At 41.5% G+C, this 20,397-nt stretch overlaps 1 protein-coding gene across 13 annotated transcripts in view; it reads left to right on the top strand.

The window, feature by feature from the left end:
• kif21b (kinesin family member 21B) overlaps positions 1–20,397 on the top strand; it is a 70,815-nt gene that overhangs the window by 19,187 nt on the left and 31,231 nt on the right. For 7 of the 13 annotated variants that reach the window (XM_074672053.1, XM_074677473.1, XM_074676680.1 and 4 more), the window contains exons 2-17: positions 7,808–8,030; positions 9,596–9,778; positions 10,633–10,782; positions 11,991–12,125; positions 12,412–12,591; positions 13,444–13,559; positions 14,194–14,389; positions 15,460–15,649; positions 15,750–15,813; positions 16,425–16,655; positions 17,568–17,691; positions 17,780–17,918; positions 18,703–18,894; positions 19,024–19,223; positions 19,325–19,432; positions 19,859–20,175. In XM_074672053.1, coding sequence (XP_074528154.1) covers positions 7,808–8,030; positions 9,596–9,778; positions 10,633–10,782; positions 11,991–12,125; positions 12,412–12,591; positions 13,444–13,559; positions 14,194–14,389; positions 15,460–15,649; positions 15,750–15,813; positions 16,425–16,655; positions 17,568–17,691; positions 17,780–17,918; positions 18,703–18,894; positions 19,024–19,223; positions 19,325–19,432; positions 19,859–20,175 — 2,748 coding nt within the window. The remainder of the gene's footprint in view (positions 1–7,807; positions 8,031–9,595; positions 9,779–10,632; positions 10,783–11,990; positions 12,126–12,411; positions 12,592–13,443; positions 13,560–14,193; positions 14,390–15,459; positions 15,650–15,749; positions 15,814–16,424; positions 16,656–17,567; positions 17,692–17,779; positions 17,919–18,702; positions 18,895–19,023; positions 19,224–19,324; positions 19,433–19,858; positions 20,176–20,397) is intronic. The other 6 variants (XM_074672846.1, XM_074679797.1, XM_074680491.1 and 3 more) reach the window with 1 other exon arrangement.

The raw sequence follows: 20,397 nt of genomic DNA on the forward strand, positions 1-20,397 counted from the left end.
CCTCACTTTAAAATGCTGGTATCACCTATAAGTTGCTGGTCTGTAAAACCTCAACATTTAGCTGAAAGGCAGAAAAATGCTGTCAGTTGGTGCAACCTACACAGTGAACTGCACCTTTTTTCAGCGCTGTCTTTATAAACAACCTTTTCAATGCAGTATTTGCATCTATTGCTTGTTCAAACCAATTATTAAGACAACTTTGACTCTGAAGCTGTTACATCTTTAATGCATTCAGGCTTAAAACATCCTTTGTATGCAGACACACTCCCATCAACATGCTGTCGCTTGTTTGCATTTGTCTGCTGAACACATCCATATGTGTGTGTGACATGAATCATAACAATAACTGAGTGTTTATCTATAAACCTGCCTGTGGATCTTGCTGTTCTTGGTTCGGACGATGTCAAAGATAAAACATGGGGCAAATTGATTGAATGAAATGACGTTTGTCCTCATGCATTAGGATGCTTTGTTGTCTCTTTTTTAAGAATTTAAAGAATACAGGGGTGATTGAGGCAATGGTCTGAGGTCAGAAAATTCCCTGCTTGGTTAAACTTGATTCTTGAAACACAATTTCTAACAGCCTTAATGTGTTAACTTCATCTACTGTTCTTTCGTCCTTTACCACACAGGATTGTCCTCACAGCACCGTTAGTCACCTGTAGAGCGTTCATTCTCTACCTGTCAGTGAAGCTTTCAGACTGATTGTAGAGCTCTCTGTCAACAGCTTTTAGATCCAGAGAGTGTGTGTGTGGTGGGTGGGGGCTTGTTTGCATTTAAAACAGCTGTTAAGGAACACACACAGTGATTGATTGGTTGATATGGGATGTTTCCATTATGAAGGTGATTCACTGTACACAATCGTTACAAAGAGAGAGAAGCTGAGAGGGTGAGGCAACGAGGAAAAGTTCACACCAGCGATTAGTCTCTGCTGTCATCAGGAGAAAAGGGAAATTGTACAGGAACCCTGAGCTGCTTCTGCCTTTCAGGCTTTTGTCTCGATTGCATCGGATACGGAGTGAGAGATCAAAACAGGCCAAGGTGTGAGGAGGAGAAAAGTGCAGCAATAGAAGATGAAAAAAATATGTGTTTTCCTGCACGCTAATTATAAAAATTAAAACTCTGGAAGAGGGAAAAAGGGTAATGGGTGGTTGTATTCTCTGATTGAGAAACTAGATGCGAAGATAAATGAATTGAATGATACAGGAAACAGCATCCTCCATTGGCTTGGTGCCAAATGAGAGACAACAGAGCTCTGAAAGACTCACAGCTCAAGAGAATACAATTAACTCTTACTTTGTGTGTGTGTGTGTGTGTGAGAAAAGTGTCTTTTCTGGAGTGTTTACATTAGGGAAATGAGCTCTTTGGCTGTCGCTGGCCTGTTCTTTGAAGGTTGAGTGAGCATGAACACACACACACATGCAGGCACAAGCACACACAGAGGCATAAGTGGCAGCTGCCTACAATGAGATGATTTTATTGATACTCTGCACTTGTCAGACTTGGCATTTGGTCCTGCGTATTTTCTGGATTTTGATCAGATAGCAGGTCAGAAGCTAAGTTTCAGATGAGGATGAAAGTGTAGCTGGGCATTATCGGGTAATAGCGTTTTATAATTAGATTACCTCTTGAAACGTATCAAACTTGACTGGTATAAGCACAAACAGATGCTCACACACATTTGGAGTTTGAACATTAGGAGTCCCAGAGCAGTGTGTGCAGTTCCCAAGGAAACAGAGCACTCCTCAAATGAGCCAACTGGAAACCAAACTAAGGCTCTCTATTTTTGTTAGCACTTATGGTGTCTCAGTGTGTGTCCACAGTGAAAATATTGGGGCACTCATAAAATCCTTCAATGTTGTTTCTTTTGACTGAGATGAAGCTTGATCCTTTGAAAACAGCATTTTCACTGTGACATAAATATAAATGATATCTGTGTTGATGTAGCAGTCAGTTTTGATTTGGGCACACTTATTCAAAAACCAAGAGGGCAAAAGATGGATGGATCAAAAAGAGTAAAAGCAACAATAATCAGTAAAACATATAATAATGCTCTAAAGCAATACAAACATTACCAGTCAATTAAGTCAGTTTTTTACCTGTCAAGGGGCTGCTGTTGACGAGCTGGGATTGGGGTGATGTAATGTTACCTGTTGAAGGCAGTATCACATTTGTCTGTTTCCTGGAATTGCTGAAGTGCATAGAAAGTTCTCTGTATTTCTGTAAGTATGGCATACAGCAGCTGAGTTGAGAGAAGCTAAAGTTAAAGTAAGCTAGTGTTACAAAATGGACCACATACTTAAATTAAATATTCAATCATGCCAGTGTATTTAATTGTAACATCAGTGAACATCCCAGTTGGCCTAAGACCGGTCGTTACATGAATTGGTCCATCTAAATAGTCCATAGGTAGGGATGGGTACCTTACACATTTGAAACGATATGTTACCGATGCCCGGTACCTAGCAATCTGTACCGGTACTCAACGGTACCAATTTTCGGTACTTTTTTGTGGTTATGTGGTAAAAAGTATTAATTTGTTTAACAATAAAACATATATTTTTTACAATTTAACATATGTATTCTTCAATATATAACCTTGAAATGCTGTGTCCATGTCCATGGTACCTTTTGACTCTACACGAATCGATACTCGTTACTTTTGACATAATTCGGTCGGTACCTAAAAAAGTACCTAATTCGGTACCCACCCCTATCCATAGGTGTGACAGTGTCTGCTTTTCTCTTGCCTAGGGATGGCTGGGGTAGACCCCAGCTCCCCACAACCCCAAACAGGCCAAAGCAGTAAACAGATAGACAGACTAATAATACTAACTTTCCTCTGGTTTGTTCTTGCAGCCTATTTTTTACATCACCAAATCTACCTGGTAGTTTTCAGTTTCTCCCATAACCAATTTTATCTCCACCCAGACATAATATGACACTCCTTTAAGCAGGAGATATTTACAACTCATGTCCTTCAGCTTTGCAGGGTGAGTAATAGAAAACTTCTGGCTCCTTGTTGCAGTTGCAAGGCTGCTTTCACATACCTTGAATTGGAACAAAGTGCTGTATGCCAGGTTGTAAATCAAACTGTGCTAATAAAGAGAGAATTACATCCATTTTGTCGCTCCATGGGAAATCATGCATCAATGAGTTTTGTTGCTTTCAGGCTTCTGCTTTGCAATAACTGAGTGAGTGTGTGCATGTTTGTGTTTTTCCCAAATCTAATTAGCACGACTTGGTTTGATGATTATTGTAATAAGTAGATTACTTTAAAGGTTGTAGATAATGAGATTCTGACTTTGTGTGTGTGTGTGTGTGTGTGTGTGTGTGTGTGTGTGTGTGTGTGTGTGTCTCACAGAGCAAGATTAATGCCTCCTGATAACAGATTGGGTTAATCAGTCCGGATCATTTCAGAGCCTGTACATTCATCTGTGTGTAGTGAAAGGAAAAAAGTATGAAAGAAAAAAAAGAAATTCCTGTGTGTGAGATTTTACACGTGTGTTTCCCATTACAAGGAGTGCTTATAGACTCTCAGCCTCTGACCGTTTTTCCTGTTAGTGTGCAAAGATGAGGCGAGATAGACAATCTTCACAATCTGCCTCTCAGTGTTTCTTCTCCTTCTGTTATGTACAGACATTTAATCCTGGTGCTTATGGCTATTTTTAGCTGCTAAATGTGTTTTAGTGAGTCCACAGTCTGAGTCTGGTGTGTGTGTCGGAGAGAGAGAAAGGTAGACATTCGACATAGGGATCAATGTTATGGATCACATCTTTTGTTGGTGCAGCTGGCTTAAATGTTAGCTGAGCCCTGATAGTGTGTGTTAGTGTGTGTGTGAATTGATTATTTATAGCTGTTCCATTTCTCTTTCCTGTGGTTCCTGACAAGCTGTCATTGTTTGTGTTTCTCTCTGTGTGTGTTTGTGTGTTTCAGTCTGATGCAGGGCTCGTCTAGTCTAGTCTTGGCTGAATTCAGCCTCATACTTGTCATGGGAATGTTTTATTCCCTTGTTGTCGAGAAGGGAAGACACCCAGAAGAAACATGAAGAGCATGAAATGCAACTCACATATACATTCATGCCGTATGTAGGGCAGCAGCCAAAGATTATTTGCTGTCTGTCTTTTATCAATGTTCAAATGTATAGAAACTCAGGAAACAGTGATTGATGCTAAGCCCACAATGACACCTTTTTAAGCATTATATTGTCTGGCCCAAAACCTAAAACAGTATACTGACAGTGATGTTACAGAAAAGCCTGAAATCCCACATTTCACATTTGAACTCATATATGTTTCTCTTGTTTTAGTTTGTTATTCATGAAATGGAGTTAACGTAAGTTCATGCAGGACACGGAAGTCATACGCCCAGCTGTGATCAGCTGACAGACTGATGTTCTAACCTACCCCTCTCAACCAATCACAGCGTGTGTCTAACAACAAGGCGGTGTATTTAAATCACGTCTTCATTCTCAGTTATTCCTGCTACCTCATTGTTGCTCAGCTGCTGCTGTCACAATCATCCCACCTCCACCCCAGCCTCCTCCTATTTAGCCTCATGTATGTATCTTATTGATCTGTATGCATTCATTTGATCTGTATGTATACGGGGGGTTTGCTATGCACTCCCTGGAAAGCGCGAGCAAGCTGCTCGGCTAACCCAGGGAGTACTCTGAAAAGCAGAGCTTTAACGCCAATTCTAACTGTATCCATTTGGCAATAAATGGTTAATCTATGACGAGTGTTCCTGACTGAACTTAAAATTATTAGTTATATTTTTCTTTGTTTAGGGGCATCTCTGGGTCTGACACTCTCGTCTTCATGCAGCACAGTGGAGGAGAGCCCACTTTACATGACGTGGTGACCTTTGAAAAAACAAAGAAAAATCCCCACAGACCTGGTGTGTTTTCTTGACTATTGTTAATCAAATCTCACCTTTGCTTTTCTTTATTTAAAGTGTTACATGAACAAACCTTTAAATATCACACTCCAAAGATAGACAAAGCAGCAGTGCTTTGTGCTAAATGCTTACACTAGCTAATCTGACTCTCAGCATTATGTAAATCATGGCTACTATCAACGTTTTATGAGCCAACATGCTAAAATGTTTATTTTCTTAACATCAACAGCAGTCACCCGTGGGGTGTCTCCAAAACTGAAGAAAAACAAAGTAACTGCTTTGGTCTTTAAAAAGTAATGAAAGAAACGGAGTTGTGGTCAAGAAGATCAGTGTGAGCTGAGGTAACAGAGACTTTCTTTGGAAGCCTTTGAACAACTTAATTTTAAAATGTTAGTCAGAAATTCTTAATAAAAATCTGCAGATGTTTCATTTTTTTGTTTCATTTGCATTTTTTTTCTCATAGAGTCTCAAGAAAATGTGATTTTTAAAGCTGTAAGGAACTTTCTGCTGGATTCTTTTCTTCTTTTCTTTTTTTCCCCTCTTGCTTGAACCACTTTAATTGACTCCTTTGATTCTTACTTTTTTATTTGTTATTTTACTTGATATGTGTTTTCGTATTTTTCAGTCTCCTTTTTTCATTCATTACTTGATTTCTTCCCTCATTCATTACATGTACAGAACTTTAAATATCAAACACAATAGATGGACAAAGTATAAACTGGAAAGAAAAAGGAATAGGGCATCACCTCAAGCTATTTTTGTTCTGCTGTTTCACACAAATTCAGCTGCACTCCTCTGAGGAGTTTATTTTGCTGATCCAATCCACTCTCTCTTTTACATCTACATCCACTTTGTGTTATTAACTGGCTTCAACAGCACAGATATGGGACCTGTGGTTTCAGATACGTTATCCTCAGAGTCAAGGTTGGCTCCAGTAATTAAAGTGTCTCATCTGTTTGTAGGCTTAGAAGGCATTAGCAGGTGGCAGAGTTAGTACGCTGCAGCTGAATCAGTCTGTTTTACTAACTTTACATTTTTCCTGAAAGACCTTGTTCTCCAAGCCTGAAAGAGAGCAAAAAGTACTGCTACCACTGTTCGTGTGTGTGTGTGTGTGTGTGTGTGTTTTCAACAGCATTTTGTGAAGGAATTACTGAAGAGTGTTAGTGGTGGGTGCGGTTCCTAATGCCTGCTTGAGAAGTGTAGATAGTCCTGTGGGTTGATCTGAGCTCTGTGTGTGTGTTTGCGTGTGCATTTGTGTGTGTGTGTGTGTTTGTGCACAGTGTGTGTAGTATTTGTCTCTTGAGTTACTGTATGTGTCTTTGTGGTTTGCCCGCTACAGCAGCTGTATGTGGATGGGGATTTCTCTGTGCACAGTGTATGTGTGAGTCTTTGTCTCGAGCAGCCCATGGGGAGTCTGGGGAGCTGTCTCAGTGTGTGGGAGACTTGATTTGCATCCCCTGAAGATTGACTTGGAGGGGGTTTAACAGGACCAAGTGCTTCGATAATGCTTGCTCATGGCTTTTTCTGCAGCTTTAAGTGATTACCTCCCACTGTGACCATACTGCACCTCTGAAAGCCTAAGATTAACACAGGGCCGCGCCACAGATCTTCAGTTTTATGTAGATTTCATTATGTGGGAGCAATCTCAGACCCTTAGTTTTCTCACATTTCATCATTGCTGCAACACAAGCATATAACAAGTGTCGCGTCTTTCTTATTGAATCTCTGCTTATCACTTATGCCCGCGAGACTTTCTGCCGTCCTGCTGGCAAACAACTTTAAGTGACACTAAATTTAAACACTCGGTCCTCATTCTGTCACCGAGTTCAAAGATGTCCAATCTGCTTGCCTTTGGTCTCATCTAATCAAGGATTATTTTACAACAGGGATGTCAGGTGAAAGTAATTAACTGCAGTGAACTACCTGTCAGGACAGAACGATGAGTCCCGAGCAGCAGGATTAACAGCTGATGAAATAATGAGTTATCAGGAAAAGTCTGCCTTATCATCACCGTTGGCTCTGCATGCTCCACTTTCTCTCAGAGCTGTGCGTTTTTGCCTCATTACTAATTTTCCACACGTCCACTGACTTTCTGTATCAACAGCGCACACCAGTGTGCTGGCATTGATGTGTTTGTTTTTATCCTCAGGGTTTTTTTTCCTGTTTAGTTCCACTCCTGTATAAATATCTTGTTTGTTTTTTAAGTTTCAGACTGCAGATTTGTGGAAATTTGCTCACTTTTCCTCCTGCAGATGAACATGAAGGTCAGAGAGTGTGTTTAATAGCAGCAGTGTAAATGGGTGAACACGTAACATTAGGAAGGTGTGATGACTTTTGGACATTCCTGGGGTTCATAAAGAGAAGCTTACGATAGTTTCTGTTGTAGATAATATACAGGCCATATTCATCCTGCTCCTGAGAAAATACCTCTGGTCCTAGTGTCCGAGTGTTTGAGTCGTTGGGATGCTCTCAGTGCTGTTGGGGCTAAGTAGATATAGTCCTATTGATGTACTATGTTAACATAACTTGGCTAATTGTAGTTTTATGGATCAACAGTGATGTGATCAAGGCCGAATCTCGTGTAGCAGTCAAGGTAAATATAAGTATGTTATAAACAGGTAGCGAGGTTGGATTGACAACAAAAAATGACTTTTCTCTGACATCAACCAGAGATCTTGTGAAAGACTCAGTAAACACCTGTTGGTTGGATGTGTAAGTCATGTTGTTACTCTGTCATAAAGCAGCACTGGAATTGACTTACTTGAGGTCACAGCAGAGTGTGAGGGCTACATGGATCAGATTGTCGTGCTTCATCATCACAGAGCATTAACTCATTTAAACATGTCACATTATGACGTATGATAGTATAATCATTCATTCACTGACATACTTCTTCTCCTTCTGCCAGGATTCGTCCTCAGATGGCCAAGGAGAAGATCGAGGGCTGTCACGTGTGCACACTGGTCACACCTGGTGAACCACAGGTCCTGCTGGGAAAGGATAAAGCCTTCACCTACGACTTTGTGTTTGACCTCAACTCTGAGCAGCATCAAATCTACCAGGCTGGAGTGTACAAGCTCATCGAGGGCTGCTTTGAGGGATACAACGCCACTGTGTTTGCTTATGGGCAGGTATGATGTGTTGTATCTGAGTGAATATTAAAGTTTATTTTTTTTATCAATATTTAAGCTCTTGAGGTGATGCTGCATCAATCAAATAGCAACAGAAACAAGAAAAAAAGAAAACTGAGCACCAAACAGTTTGCTCCCAGTCTTGTAAGAATTACATGTATTGCAATAATAATAGTTTCTAACAAGCTAAAAGTGTTGTAGCAGTGAGGTATGTTGAAAAAAACCTGCATCTTTTGTATTTTTCCAACCAGCGAGGGATTGAACCCTTTCACATTTGAAACGACACGGTACCGATGCATGGTACCTGGCAATCGGTACTGGTACTCAACGGTACCATTTTTTGGTACTTTTTTGTGTTTATGCGATAAAAAAATATCAATTTGTTTAACAATGAAATAGAAAGATTTTTCAATTTCACATATCTATTCTTCAATAAATAACCTTGCAATGCTGTGTTCAAGTCCAACATGGAAAATTGGCTACTCTCTCACCCCTTCACAGTCACAAGGATGCATCTAGGTACCTAAACATGGCGCCTTTTGGTTTTACATGAGTTGATACCTGGTACTTTTGACAGAATTTGGTCAGTACCTATAAAAGTAGCTAATTAGGTACCCATCTCTACAACCAGAGCTGTCAGGACTACCTTAAAAAAAACTACCAATCAAATTTTTGGGCAGATTCATATTAGTTGGGTTTGAAGAAAGCTTCATATAGGTTATATTTTAATATCAAGCCTAAAGCTGCTAAAAATGGCTCTATGAACTGGCTACCAACATTCATAATTAAATTACATTGTTTGGATTCCAAACAGCAATATCAAATGTTTGCTCAATAGGTTATAAAGTAGAGTTTCACATTTATAAACTTTGTTCTACAATTTTCCTGTCCTCAAGGCTGTATAGGATTGCTGTTCAATCCTTTACAGCCTCGAGGACAAATCATGATTGTCCATTTTGTGGTGTATTTGTAGGCTCCTTAAAGCTCCTGTGGTCAATTTTAAACTTGTTATCAGATAGACTGAAGTAAATACAGATGTCTTTTTACAGCCTCAAAAAGTCATCAGCAGCATCAACATAAATTTACTTTTGTGGCAACTTTTAATGTCTGAAACTGTCGTTGTGGAGGATGGGTGTCAGACTGTGGTTGTCTTTTAACAGTAAGACTCTTGATAAGTGATGAGGTTTCCTGTTTGAAGAAGGAAAAACGAGTTTCTCTCTTCATATAAAAATAACAGATAGCCATGAACATGGAAAAAAAGCACATTTTAAGAGCCGAGAGGTACTGATTGTCCACTGGGAGAATCAAACTGATCAAAGCCATGTAAAGTGGCTTTTCTGTTTAGTGTAACTGCACAAGGGGAAGATCCAAACAAGTGTGGGTATTTGTCACTTCATAGATGACAAAAACAGGATAAACATCGGTTAAATGCTAAATAAAAACTGTACATGCATACATTTGTGTTGAAATTCAATATTGTACCTATGTTTAAAAACATCTTTGAACTCAATTTTTTCTGGCTGTTGTTGGACACAACAAATTGAATTTAATGTGTTGTGTTTCAGACTGGTTCAGGAAAGACCTACACCATGGGGACTGGCTTTGATGTGAGCCTGAGCCCACAGGAGCAGGGCATCATCCCGCGCGCCGTTCACCAGCTGTTCGAGGGGATCCAGACCAGGAGGGTGCGCGCCCAGCAGGCCGGCAGCCAGCCACCTGAGTTTAAAGTCAGCGCTCAGTTCCTGGAGGTGGGTGTTATGCTGGTGTAGACATTTGTGAAAGACATGCTCATGAGCACGGTACTTTTAAAACAGCTGACTAATTTGATAGGCCAACAGTGCAGTAGTGATGGTCTTGCTACATGTGAATATCAGTCCATGATAACTGCGACCAGATGAGACAAAGCAAAGAGAGGTGGTGGGAGAGGATCAGCCCCCTCTCCCACAAACAGGAAGTGTCAGCTGAGTGACAGATGGGCAGGGATGTCTTCTTGTTCTTTGCTGGTCCTGATTAATGTGTGCCATTACCTCTGACATTATTCCTCATCACTGAGGGGCAGGAGACGGATACAAGCAAGGGATAAGAGGAAGGGGTGGGGTGCTGAAGTAGAAGCAATGAGATAATTTGACAGGTTATCATTTCCTCCAAAGGTTTTCTGGCAGGCACATGTTTAGTTTGTCTCTGGAAGTTAATAATTGTAGGTGTCAGCATGTGTATGCTTAATATAATGCTTGTTTTGAAAAAAACAATTATCCTTTCATCCTGTGTTCTTTTTTTTGCGATGTTTGCCTCACTCGCTTTGTGAGTGTTTTTTGACTCCTAAGGTCAAAAGGTTATCTCTATTGATGGTAAACAGATGTGTGTTTGTGTGTGTCAGTGTGTGTTTGGCTGTAAGAGGGAACAGCTGAGCTTTCAGCTGACCCTTGACCCTCGTTGGTCTTGGAGAGGTCATTCTGTTGACCTGTGTTTAAATGGGAAACACAGCTGAGTCAGTGAGGCACATAGATAAAACATACATAAGCTGTAATCCTCTCTGGTAAGATGCAAATCTCAGATATGCAGAAATTGTTCTGTGACGTTCATCAGTATTTGTTTCACACAGTTGTACAACGAGGAGATCCTGGACCTGTTTGACGGAGCCAGGGATCCAGAGAGTCGCAGCAGGAAGTCCAACATTAAGATCCATGAAGACTCGAGTGGCAGCATTTACACCACGGGAGTCACCTCCAGACTGGTGCATTCAGAGGAGGAGGTGGGTGCACCCTCTATCATCAGTATCATCTATCATTGTCCACCTTAGCAACAGATGATTTTTGTACACCAGGTGTCTGACAGGGTTTACTTTTCTGAGAGAGACAGGAATTTTTTTTTGAGTAAAGAGTGAAGAAATACCAGGCCAGTGTTTTTTTTTTGCAAAAACAGAAGAGCCTGATAAATTCTTCTTTTTATTGGTGGTTATTAATTTCCCGCATTTCTGCATTTGATTTAATCAGATTTTGACGGATGAGCATTTATGTTAAAAGAGGTTTTTATGATGTTGTGTAAGTTCTGAAATTTGTATTCAGTTTTTGATTGTAAAGCAGACTTAAAAGGCATCAATGGCTTAAATTCTAGTCTATCCTTGTGCTTGCCCATGTATGGCTTGATAAGTATCACTTTAAAACAGTCCTTTGCAAGTTACTGTATGAAGGCTGCTTTTTCTCTAATCATTATCAAGCTTCTGTCCTGTTTTTAGTAAAGTAAAAAATTCAAACTAAAAGGAATAGTTAAGCTTTAACTGAAAGAAAATAAAAGCATGCCAATTTTAGATGGAGACAGTGCAAGACTGAAATCTTAATGCTTTCCAGTGCAGTAACAAAGGGTTAACTGTAAAAACACAGATGAATATTGACATGGCATGAGAGATCTAGAGATCTCCAGCTCCCCTCAAACTCAACAACCATCTGGTGGCCAGTTCTCAAAAACATCAAACAGGCAATATTTCTTTAAGTTACTGTCACTGACTGTGATTGTCTTTTCTTGAGAAGCTGCCGGATATATGTGGCTGTGTGGAGGAGGGAGCCTGTGATGGGGTTAAGAGGGCAGGAGGAATGTGTGCGAGTAGAGATATGACAAACCACTGACAAAGAGGTTAAAGGAGGTGGCAGGTGGGGATTTAAGGGGAGGACTGCGGTCAGACTTTTATGAATTTATTCAGTGTGTGCTCAAATAAAGTCAAAAGAAAGATGTGAGAAGTCACAGACAAAGAAAGGGCAAATTCAGTAGAGGTCATCTGCCAATTAAATCCTCTAAGTTGAGTGGGCTGTGAGAAAAGTAGAGACAGATGGGAACTCCTAAAAGAATTGGAAAGTCATAGAGTAGAGGAGATAAAAGTGTGGAGGTGATGGAAAAAGAAAGAAGAAACAGACTCAGAAATCCTTTGTCAACCAAACATCCCTCTTTGTTGTCCTTGTGTTGCAGCTGCTGCAGTGTCTGAAGCTTGGCGCTTTGTCCCGCACCACAGCCAGCACCCAGATGAATGCCCAAAGCTCCCGCTCGCACGCCATCTTTACCATCCACCTCTGTCAGATGAGAGTGTGCCAACAGCCTGAAATGGTGAGACTGCTGTTTGGATTTTATGATTTAATCCTGAAATATCTGTTCGCTAGAGGAGGCAGATGGGATGAGGGGGTTGAGCACTGACAGGAGAAGGCTAAGTAATAATAAATGTGGTGGAAAAGACACAGACATGAAAAAAAAGATCAAAAACTTAAATTCATGAAAAAACGTGTTGAGAAAGTCTGAGTGGTATTGATGGCGATTAAATAATTTATGTTTTTTTAAGTGAGGAATTCAGAGCGATGAACTCATTTTGATTGTTTTTGTCTACCTCTGCTTGCAGAATGGAGGAGGGGAGAATGGGGAGTTGAACGGTGTGGATTCAGGACCCATAGCACAGCCCGAGTATGAGACTCTGATGGCAAAGTTTCACTTTGTTGACCTGGCCGGCTCTGAGAGGCTGAAACGAACGGGAGCTACAGGAGACAGAGCTCGAGAGGGAATCTCTATTAACTGTGGACTGGTGAGTGTGTGTGTGTGTGTGTGTGTGTGTGTGTGTGTGTGTGTGTGTGTGTGTGTGTGTGTGTGTGTGTGTGTGTATTTGATTTATTTCTTATCTGTTATGTTACATTATGTTATGTTACATTATGTTATGTTACATTATGTTATGTTACATTATGTTATGTTATGTTATGTTATGTTGTGTTGTGTTATGTCTCGTTCATCCCTGCAGCGTCTCAGCGCTTTAACACAGTCGAACGCTGGGCGTCTTCTGACTTCAGCAGGGAAGCGTAGAGTGGGTTGTTCTACTGTGGAAACTGGATAGTCATTGGATAAACACTGGGCTTTGTCCCACCCATCGGACGCTCAGCGTCTCTGGGGGTCTATGAGGCAGTGGGCTGGCCTGGACGCTGGGCTTCTGCATGATGATTGGCTGATCTGTCTGGGGTCGAATCCCTTTTTGATTGACAGTGAAATGAGCCAGTCAGCGATCTTGAAGTATAACCCTCCACCAGAGTATCTTCTGAGTTCTACATTTACTTGTTCTGGACTGATCCGGAGGCTTTATTGATCCTCCTCAGAAACAAGCATTGTGTTTAAAGATTCTCTCTTTTTTCACCAATAAGCAGCTACAGCTCCAGCTGCGGAGTTTCTCCCCCTGTCACTCACACTTAAAGCCTGTTGTAGTCTCACGTAGCAGCTCCAGCTGCGAGCAAGCTGACACAGAGGGTAAAAATTACGTTAAAATAAATAAACAAATTTATGATGTAGGCCGGAAAAAAATGAGCTTCCCCTCCTTGACTGACCAGCAACTGCCACTGGTAGGAAACTAGTCTGTGACGATTGTCTGAATTTTTGTGTGTCTGTGTTGTAGCTGGCCCTGGGAAATGTGATCAGTGCTTTAGGAGACCAGACTAAGAAGGGAGGACATGTCCCTTATCGAGACTCCAAACTCACCCGTCTGCTGCAGGACTCACTTGGAGGCAACAGGTAAATAGACAAACATTTTCTACAAACTGATCTGACATCTTGACAGTATTCTGAATATTTTAAAGGCCAAGAGCAAAAAAAGTCAAACAGTGGGAAAGGTGTTGGTGCTCTTTGGAGCTGAACAATCAATTGCACTTAAATCAGTATTATTGTGAATATATTTATTGCTGCATGTGCATGTCATCTCCGCTCTCTATTCGACACATTTTCTCTTTCGTTTTGGTTGTTTGGTTCCAATAAAAGTGACGTGTAAAAACATATTATCTTTCCAACTTATGCAGTCCTAATATGACCCTCATGATGACGATGATATAACTTTAGGACACTCCATGAAGGAAAACTAAATTTTTAGTCGTTTTTTATTCGTGACTGGATAAACAGGGTAATAAAAAAAGTAATAATAGTTTCTTGGAAGTTATAATTTAGTGTTTTTACCTGAGCTTCCATTCCTCTCTCTAGAGATTGACTGGCATGCTGGTTAGATAGTGCAGCCTAAGGGCTCTCATGTGCTAATCGAAGCTATAAAAATAAGTCTATTGCCTCACTGTTACAGAAAAAGATACAACATGCTGTAAAGTTATTGATGTGAAGGGTTGAAGGCCTTCTACACCCTTACCATTTTCTTCCTCCTCAGTCGCACAGTGATGATTGCCTGCGTCAGCCCGTCAGACCGGGACTTCATGGAAACACTGAACACACTGAAGTACGCCAACCGAGCACGAAACATCAAGAACAAGGTGGTTGTGAACCAAGACAAGACCAGTCAGCAGATCAGCGCTCTGCGTGCTGAGATAGCCCGACTTCAGATGGAGCTGATGGAGTATAAAGCGGTGAGAGACAGAGGGATGGACGAATGAGTGATAAGAGAGACAGATGGGAATAAAAAAAAAGATTTGAGGATAATAAAGACAAGGATGGGCTCAGAGAAAGAGATTAGAGAGGATGAAGAACAAGAAGTGGCAGGTGGAGGAAGAGAGAAAGCACATGGCTGTCAGTGAGTCTGATGCAATGATGCAGTAAGAGAGAACTGTTGTGATGGATGAAATTTAGGATAACAGCTGAGCAGAAGAAGCGACTAATGAGAGTAAAGGAAAATAATTTTGGAGGTTGAGTGAGAAGAGCAGAGGCTGAGCCTGCTGCTGCAGCTGATTACTGTATCAAATTAAAGATCTTTACTGGAACACACGCATCCATTAAAGCCTCGGCTATACAGAGGGGCCTGGGCATGGAGATTAATTAGTGCGATGTCAGCATGTTTAGAAAGTTAATGCAGAGATAAATTGATCCTGCTGCTGAATGAGCTTGTACTCTGCAGCTGCGTAACCTTTATACAAAAAGAAACTAAAGTGCAGAGTGATGCAAGGAAATGTGACCAGAAATGGGTAAAAAAAATTCAAAGAAAGTCTGCCAGGAGTCTCGCCTTTTTCATCAGCTTTGACCTCCAGGCCTGCTAGCAATCATTTAGTGGATTTGTCGGTCTCTTATGTGATTTAAAGGCGTTAGCACGGTTAGTGGAGGCAAGTGAGTGTGTGAGTAGGATGAGGGCAGCAAGCTGACCTAAATGTGGTAATAAGGATGTAATGTGACCAGAGTCTGGAAGTAATGGCGTGTTGGACTGGTGGAGGTAATGATGTCTGCTGAGCTGTGGCTGGATGAGATAGTGACTCTCTGTTCGACGCTTATGCAACGGGATGTTTTCAGCGTTGATCATTCATAATACAACAAGAGAGGCATAGACTGACCACGGCATTCAAAACAACAGAATAATGGAGGGAGGATTTGCAACATAAAGCATACCTATGAGTGAGGGTTTAGTTTTTCTGTTCTTTTTGCCCAAATAGTTCTGTTCTGTTTCTTATTGTAGTGTTTAGAGTTGTTGGTAATTATCTTCTCTGTGCAGGGGAAGCGTGTAGCATGTGAGGATGGTTCAGAGGGCTACAGCGACCTGTATCAGGAGAACGCCATGCTGCAGAGAGAGAATGACACTCTGCGCCTCCGAGTGAAGGCCATGCAAGAAACAATTGATCACCTGAACACCCGAGTAACACACCTTCTGGCCAATGAGGTCAGCACTCTGCTGACCAAGTCAAGTAAGTTTACAAGTTTACACATCTTCCTAAAGAGTTTGTAGACTGATGTATCCGTAAGTGCATCCTGTGACATGTGTCTTCTGCTTCTCTCGACTTGCAGGTGAAGGAAATGAGGAGATTGGGGCTCTGATCCAAAACTACATAAGAGAGGTTGAAGAGCTCAGGTAAGAGCTCCACATCTTTATTTAACTCCTCTTACACTAATTCAAAAAGCTGCAGTAAGTTTTCACCGTTGAATGTCAAGTTACTGTGCAGCCAACTGCTGTTTAGCTTAGCGTAGCATATACGAGCTGAAACCATGAATCAGAACTTCACTTCAAGTAGAGTGAAAACCTTACTAACACACCCAAAGCTTAGTATTTTAAATTTCTTATTTGTTTTCAAGAAGAAAAATATTTACACTGGTTGGAGCAAAGCTAGTTTTCTGTAGCTTCAGCTTTAAAGTAAAGCTAGCTTAGTTTATCCTGGCTAAAGCTTTGCTAAGTTTTTGTGAGACAAAAGTGATATAAATTCTCTCATTCAGAGTGATTACGTGCCTCTTCATGGCAGAAATGGCTTTTGTTCAGTTGCATCTGTACTTAGAGTCTAATTTAGGATTTTTTTCTCACCAAAGTATCATACAGACCATTGTTTGTTTTGGCCTTAAAACATGACAGCCCATGGCAGCTTATTGTGTACCGTGTTCCTGTAGTTTTCCTCTTTACTTCGGAAATGAAGAATGAAAGGTATCCTTTTTAATCACCTGGTTGTTCGTTATTTTTTGCTCCTCTGACAGAACCAAGTTGCTTGAGAGCGAAGCCATGAATGAGTCGCTGCGACGGCAGGCTGCCCGGCTTTCTTTACGGTCCCCTTTCCCTTCCACCAGCCTCACCCCTGTCCCTGGCCACCCACCCGGCTCCTCTCCTGCTCCCATGTCCATGGAGGCAGAGATGACGGATGTTCTCCGCCGGGCCAAGCTAGACATAGAGAGGCTGAAGAAGAAGGAGAGGAGGCAGAGGAGGATGAGGTGAGGACAGACAGACAAGTATTTTCACTTCAATTAAAAAGTTTAAGAGAACATTTTAAAGCCAGGACCTGGAGCCAGAGTAATCAAGATCCACAAAGCTCTAATTTCCCCAATTATCTAAACACCTTAAGTTAATGTAAATTTAATTTCTCTTGGCTCTATTTAACCCTGTTTCAATTAACCTGTGAATGTTTTTAGTACCGAGGGAGCCTGATGAGTACATTAGTGTTCATGCCTTTACACTGTTCCCTCCTCATTGCTTTTCTCCTCCAGCTTAAGAGGCACATCACAAGTCGATTAGAGTTTTGGGAAAGCCAGCTTCTGAATAGAATTGGTACACAGCCAGCGCTGGGTAGTAATGCTGGCTGGGACACAGAGAGGTCTAATTCAGTCGGCCAGTGGGTCATGAAAGAGAAGAGCACACAGCCCAACAGCCTAAATGAGGTTTAATGGGATAGACGTGGAGGTAGATGGGAATTTGGTGATGTGATGAGGGATAAGCTGGATGGTTGTAAAAGAGGGAGCAAAGGGAAAATAAAATTGGCAATAAACTCTAAAGAGCTAAAAAGGTAAGAGGTGGGGAGAGGAGCTTGGGAAGACTTTGCTAATGACTTCAGAGGTCTGATATTGATGTTAGCATACGACTTGGCAGCGCTCCCAAAGTCTTAATGGAGGTTGCCAGCCATGTGTGGCATCTAACTAACATAAGAGGAGTGTTTTAATGCATGATAATGGGCAAAAACACTATGAGCTACTGTAGTTGAACTGGAAAGGCTAAGAACCATAGTTAAAATGAGAAGGGGAATGAAGTCATGACACATGTTTGGAAAGATATTGATGTTTGCCTTTCTTTGCATCTTTTCCTCTGTTCTGTCTTACAACTATTGTGTTTTTTCTTCTTCATTTTTGTAGTCCAGAGTTGGAGAAAGGTGTGAAGAAGCGTGTGAAACTGCACACTCATGAGAACGGAGAAAACGGGCAGAGTCGTGAAAACGGACAAAATGGCGAGATTGATTCAGACGACAATTACACTGAGGTAAACTGAACCTGAGTCAGCATTCAGAGCAAGTTTGGTCTCAAAAGGAACAGATCAAAGTCTGATACCTCATTGTGCTCTTGTATAGGACATCATGTCTCCTCTTCAGGAGGAGAGTGGTTGTGATGAAGATGAAGGGGAGGATGAGGAAGAGGGCAGGGAGGAGGAGGATGGCTTTGACAGCGATGAGAGCCTGGTGGATTCAGACTCTGACTCCGATGAGAAAGGTGTGTTTTTGACAGTTGTTGGACAGAAAGTCTAAAACTCTTTTTCTTCTTGAATCCTGCATCAGTCAGAGTGAATTCATCATGAATTGAGATATTTCTAGTGGATAGAAATATCTCAACAGCTAACTATTTGATGGACTAACTAGAATTGGTATTAAAACATAAAGAGCATAAATCTATTAAATGAAATGTATTAAACTCTACTGGGGCTACCTACTCCAAAGTCTCTCATGCAATGAAATGTCATCAAACCATCAAATGAAACTACTTAAATTTGATATTTGAGGGTTTAAAAAGTCCATGGACTTCCCCCAGTGTTATAGCCTGGTCCAAATCTCACTTATGGCAGCCCAGTCTGTATTTTATTCTTATTGGCCGGCAGGAAATGTTAACATGCTGTCATACTAATCTAACATCATGTAAATGAAATTTATTTGCATGCTAGCCTTACGTTTGTGAGCATTCTAGCATACCGTTGACTCAGAGCACACTATTTGTAGTCTCCTACTTTACTATCATACACCCCCTTTCCTCTTAAAAAACTTTAAGCAGGTATCATATAGTTGACAAAATTAAGGAAGAAATCATTCACAGTATTGATGGTTTTCTGTGTCAGCAGCTTCAAGGGACAAAAGAAGTTTGACCCAACTTGAAATGGAAAAACAGATTCACTGAGCATGTTTATTAAACTTTCAGAATCAAGAGTGTGCAAGCAGCTTTTTCACTCTTTTGGTATTTCATTATCAATCAAAATCTTAGAACACCACTTTAACTCTCTTTTAAGCAGCCAACTTCCAGGCGGACCTGGCTGATCTGACCTGTGAGATCGAGATCAAGCAGAAGCTGATTGACGAGCTGGAGAACAGCCAGCGCAGGCTTCTGATGCTGAAGCTGCAGTACGAGGAGAAGCTCATCCTTCTGCAGAACAAGATCCGAGACACTCAGCTGGAGAGAGACCGCGTCTTGCAGAACCTCAGTGAGTAAATACAGTATAGGATTGTGGTCAGTGTACACATTTAGGTGTACTGACCACAATGGATAAATGTGAATGGGTAAATATGAATTGTTTGTAGTAGGTTAAAAAACATGTTTCATGGTCACACAGTGTCGATGGAGAACTACACAGAGGAGAAGGCCAATCGAATCAAGCAGGAGTACGAGAAACGTCTCAAAGAGATGAACCGGGACCTCATGAAGCTACAAGCAGCGCAAAAAGAGCACGCACGTCTCCTTAAAAACCAGGGGAGGTATGAGAGGGAGCTGAAGAAACTTCAGGGGGAAGTCAACGAGATGAAGAAAGCAAAGGTAAGGAAGAGGAAAGATGAGTTGTTCTGGAGAAACAGGGCCATGGATGATCAGAGTTGTTTGAGCGGTTTGAGAAACCTCACCACTTGACTACTTGGCAGGTTGGGCTGATGAAGCAGATGAAGGAGGAGCAGCTGAGGAGGAGGATGGTGGAGGCAAAGAGGAATCGTGAGATTGCTCAACTTAAAAAGGAACAGCGCCGACAAGAGGTCAGACAAGAGATCCACTTTAGCATGTGTCATTATTTGCTTAGTATGCAAGCCTGCTGAATCTGTGTTACATCTGTTTTCACTACGGTCCAGATTTACATTTGCTTTCTGTATTTAGATGGATGATTTACTCAGATGAGTTGGTTTAAATGCTTGCATACATGTGTGTGCATTCGGACGTCCATCTGTTTGGTAGCGTGGCACATCACAGATTGTTGTATTGCTTTAGATTTAAGAATTAGTTTATGTATTTTCCATCTTTTATCTTTTTCCTGGAGCTAGCAAGCCTTTTATAATGCTTTGAGTTTCATCTTTTATCTGTACTCTAAACATGCTTTCATGACCTGTTATTGTCCAACGTCAGAGAAACTTGGGAAAATGTCAACAACGCATAAAGACGATGTTCTTTCTCCTCCTGTTTTTTAGTACCAGATCAGAGCGCTGGAGTCTCAGAAGCGGCAGCAGGAGCAGGTGCTGCGCAGGAAGACGCAGGAGGTGACTGCCCTGCGGCGCCTGGCAAAGCCCATGTCGGACCGCGTGGCTGGGCGTGTGGCCCGCTGGAACCAGACCCCCTCAGTTACAGACTCTGGGGCTGAGTTATCAGCAAGCACAACCGCCAGCAGCTCTGAGCCGGAGACTGGGAGGACTGTGAGTGGACTGGTGCGGCAGTGGAACAACAAGAACAATGGGTTTGGATACCTTGGAGAGAGTGAGGGGAGCATGGATGGCACCAGGGTCATTGGGTATGATATGTTCACAGCCTTGTTGAGACGCCTTAGTTGATGCTTGTGTGCTAACAATATAAAAATTGCTAGTTTGTAGTAATTAGCATGAAGAATTGTCTGACAGCTTTATCTTTAATTGCACTAGGATTAAATGCATAGTTCACAATGTCCCTGCAACTGTGTTGTTCACAGGCATGGCTATGAACCCTGAAGAGCATGTTGCAGCTACAATAATGAGCT

This window comes from Halichoeres trimaculatus, unplaced genomic scaffold (assembly GCF_033239565.1).
Source record: "Halichoeres trimaculatus isolate MK-OKI-2021-1 unplaced genomic scaffold, fHalTri1.1 fHalTri1_scaffold_1, whole genome shotgun sequence".
NCBI lineage: Eukaryota > Metazoa > Chordata > Actinopteri > Labriformes > Labridae > Halichoeres > Halichoeres trimaculatus.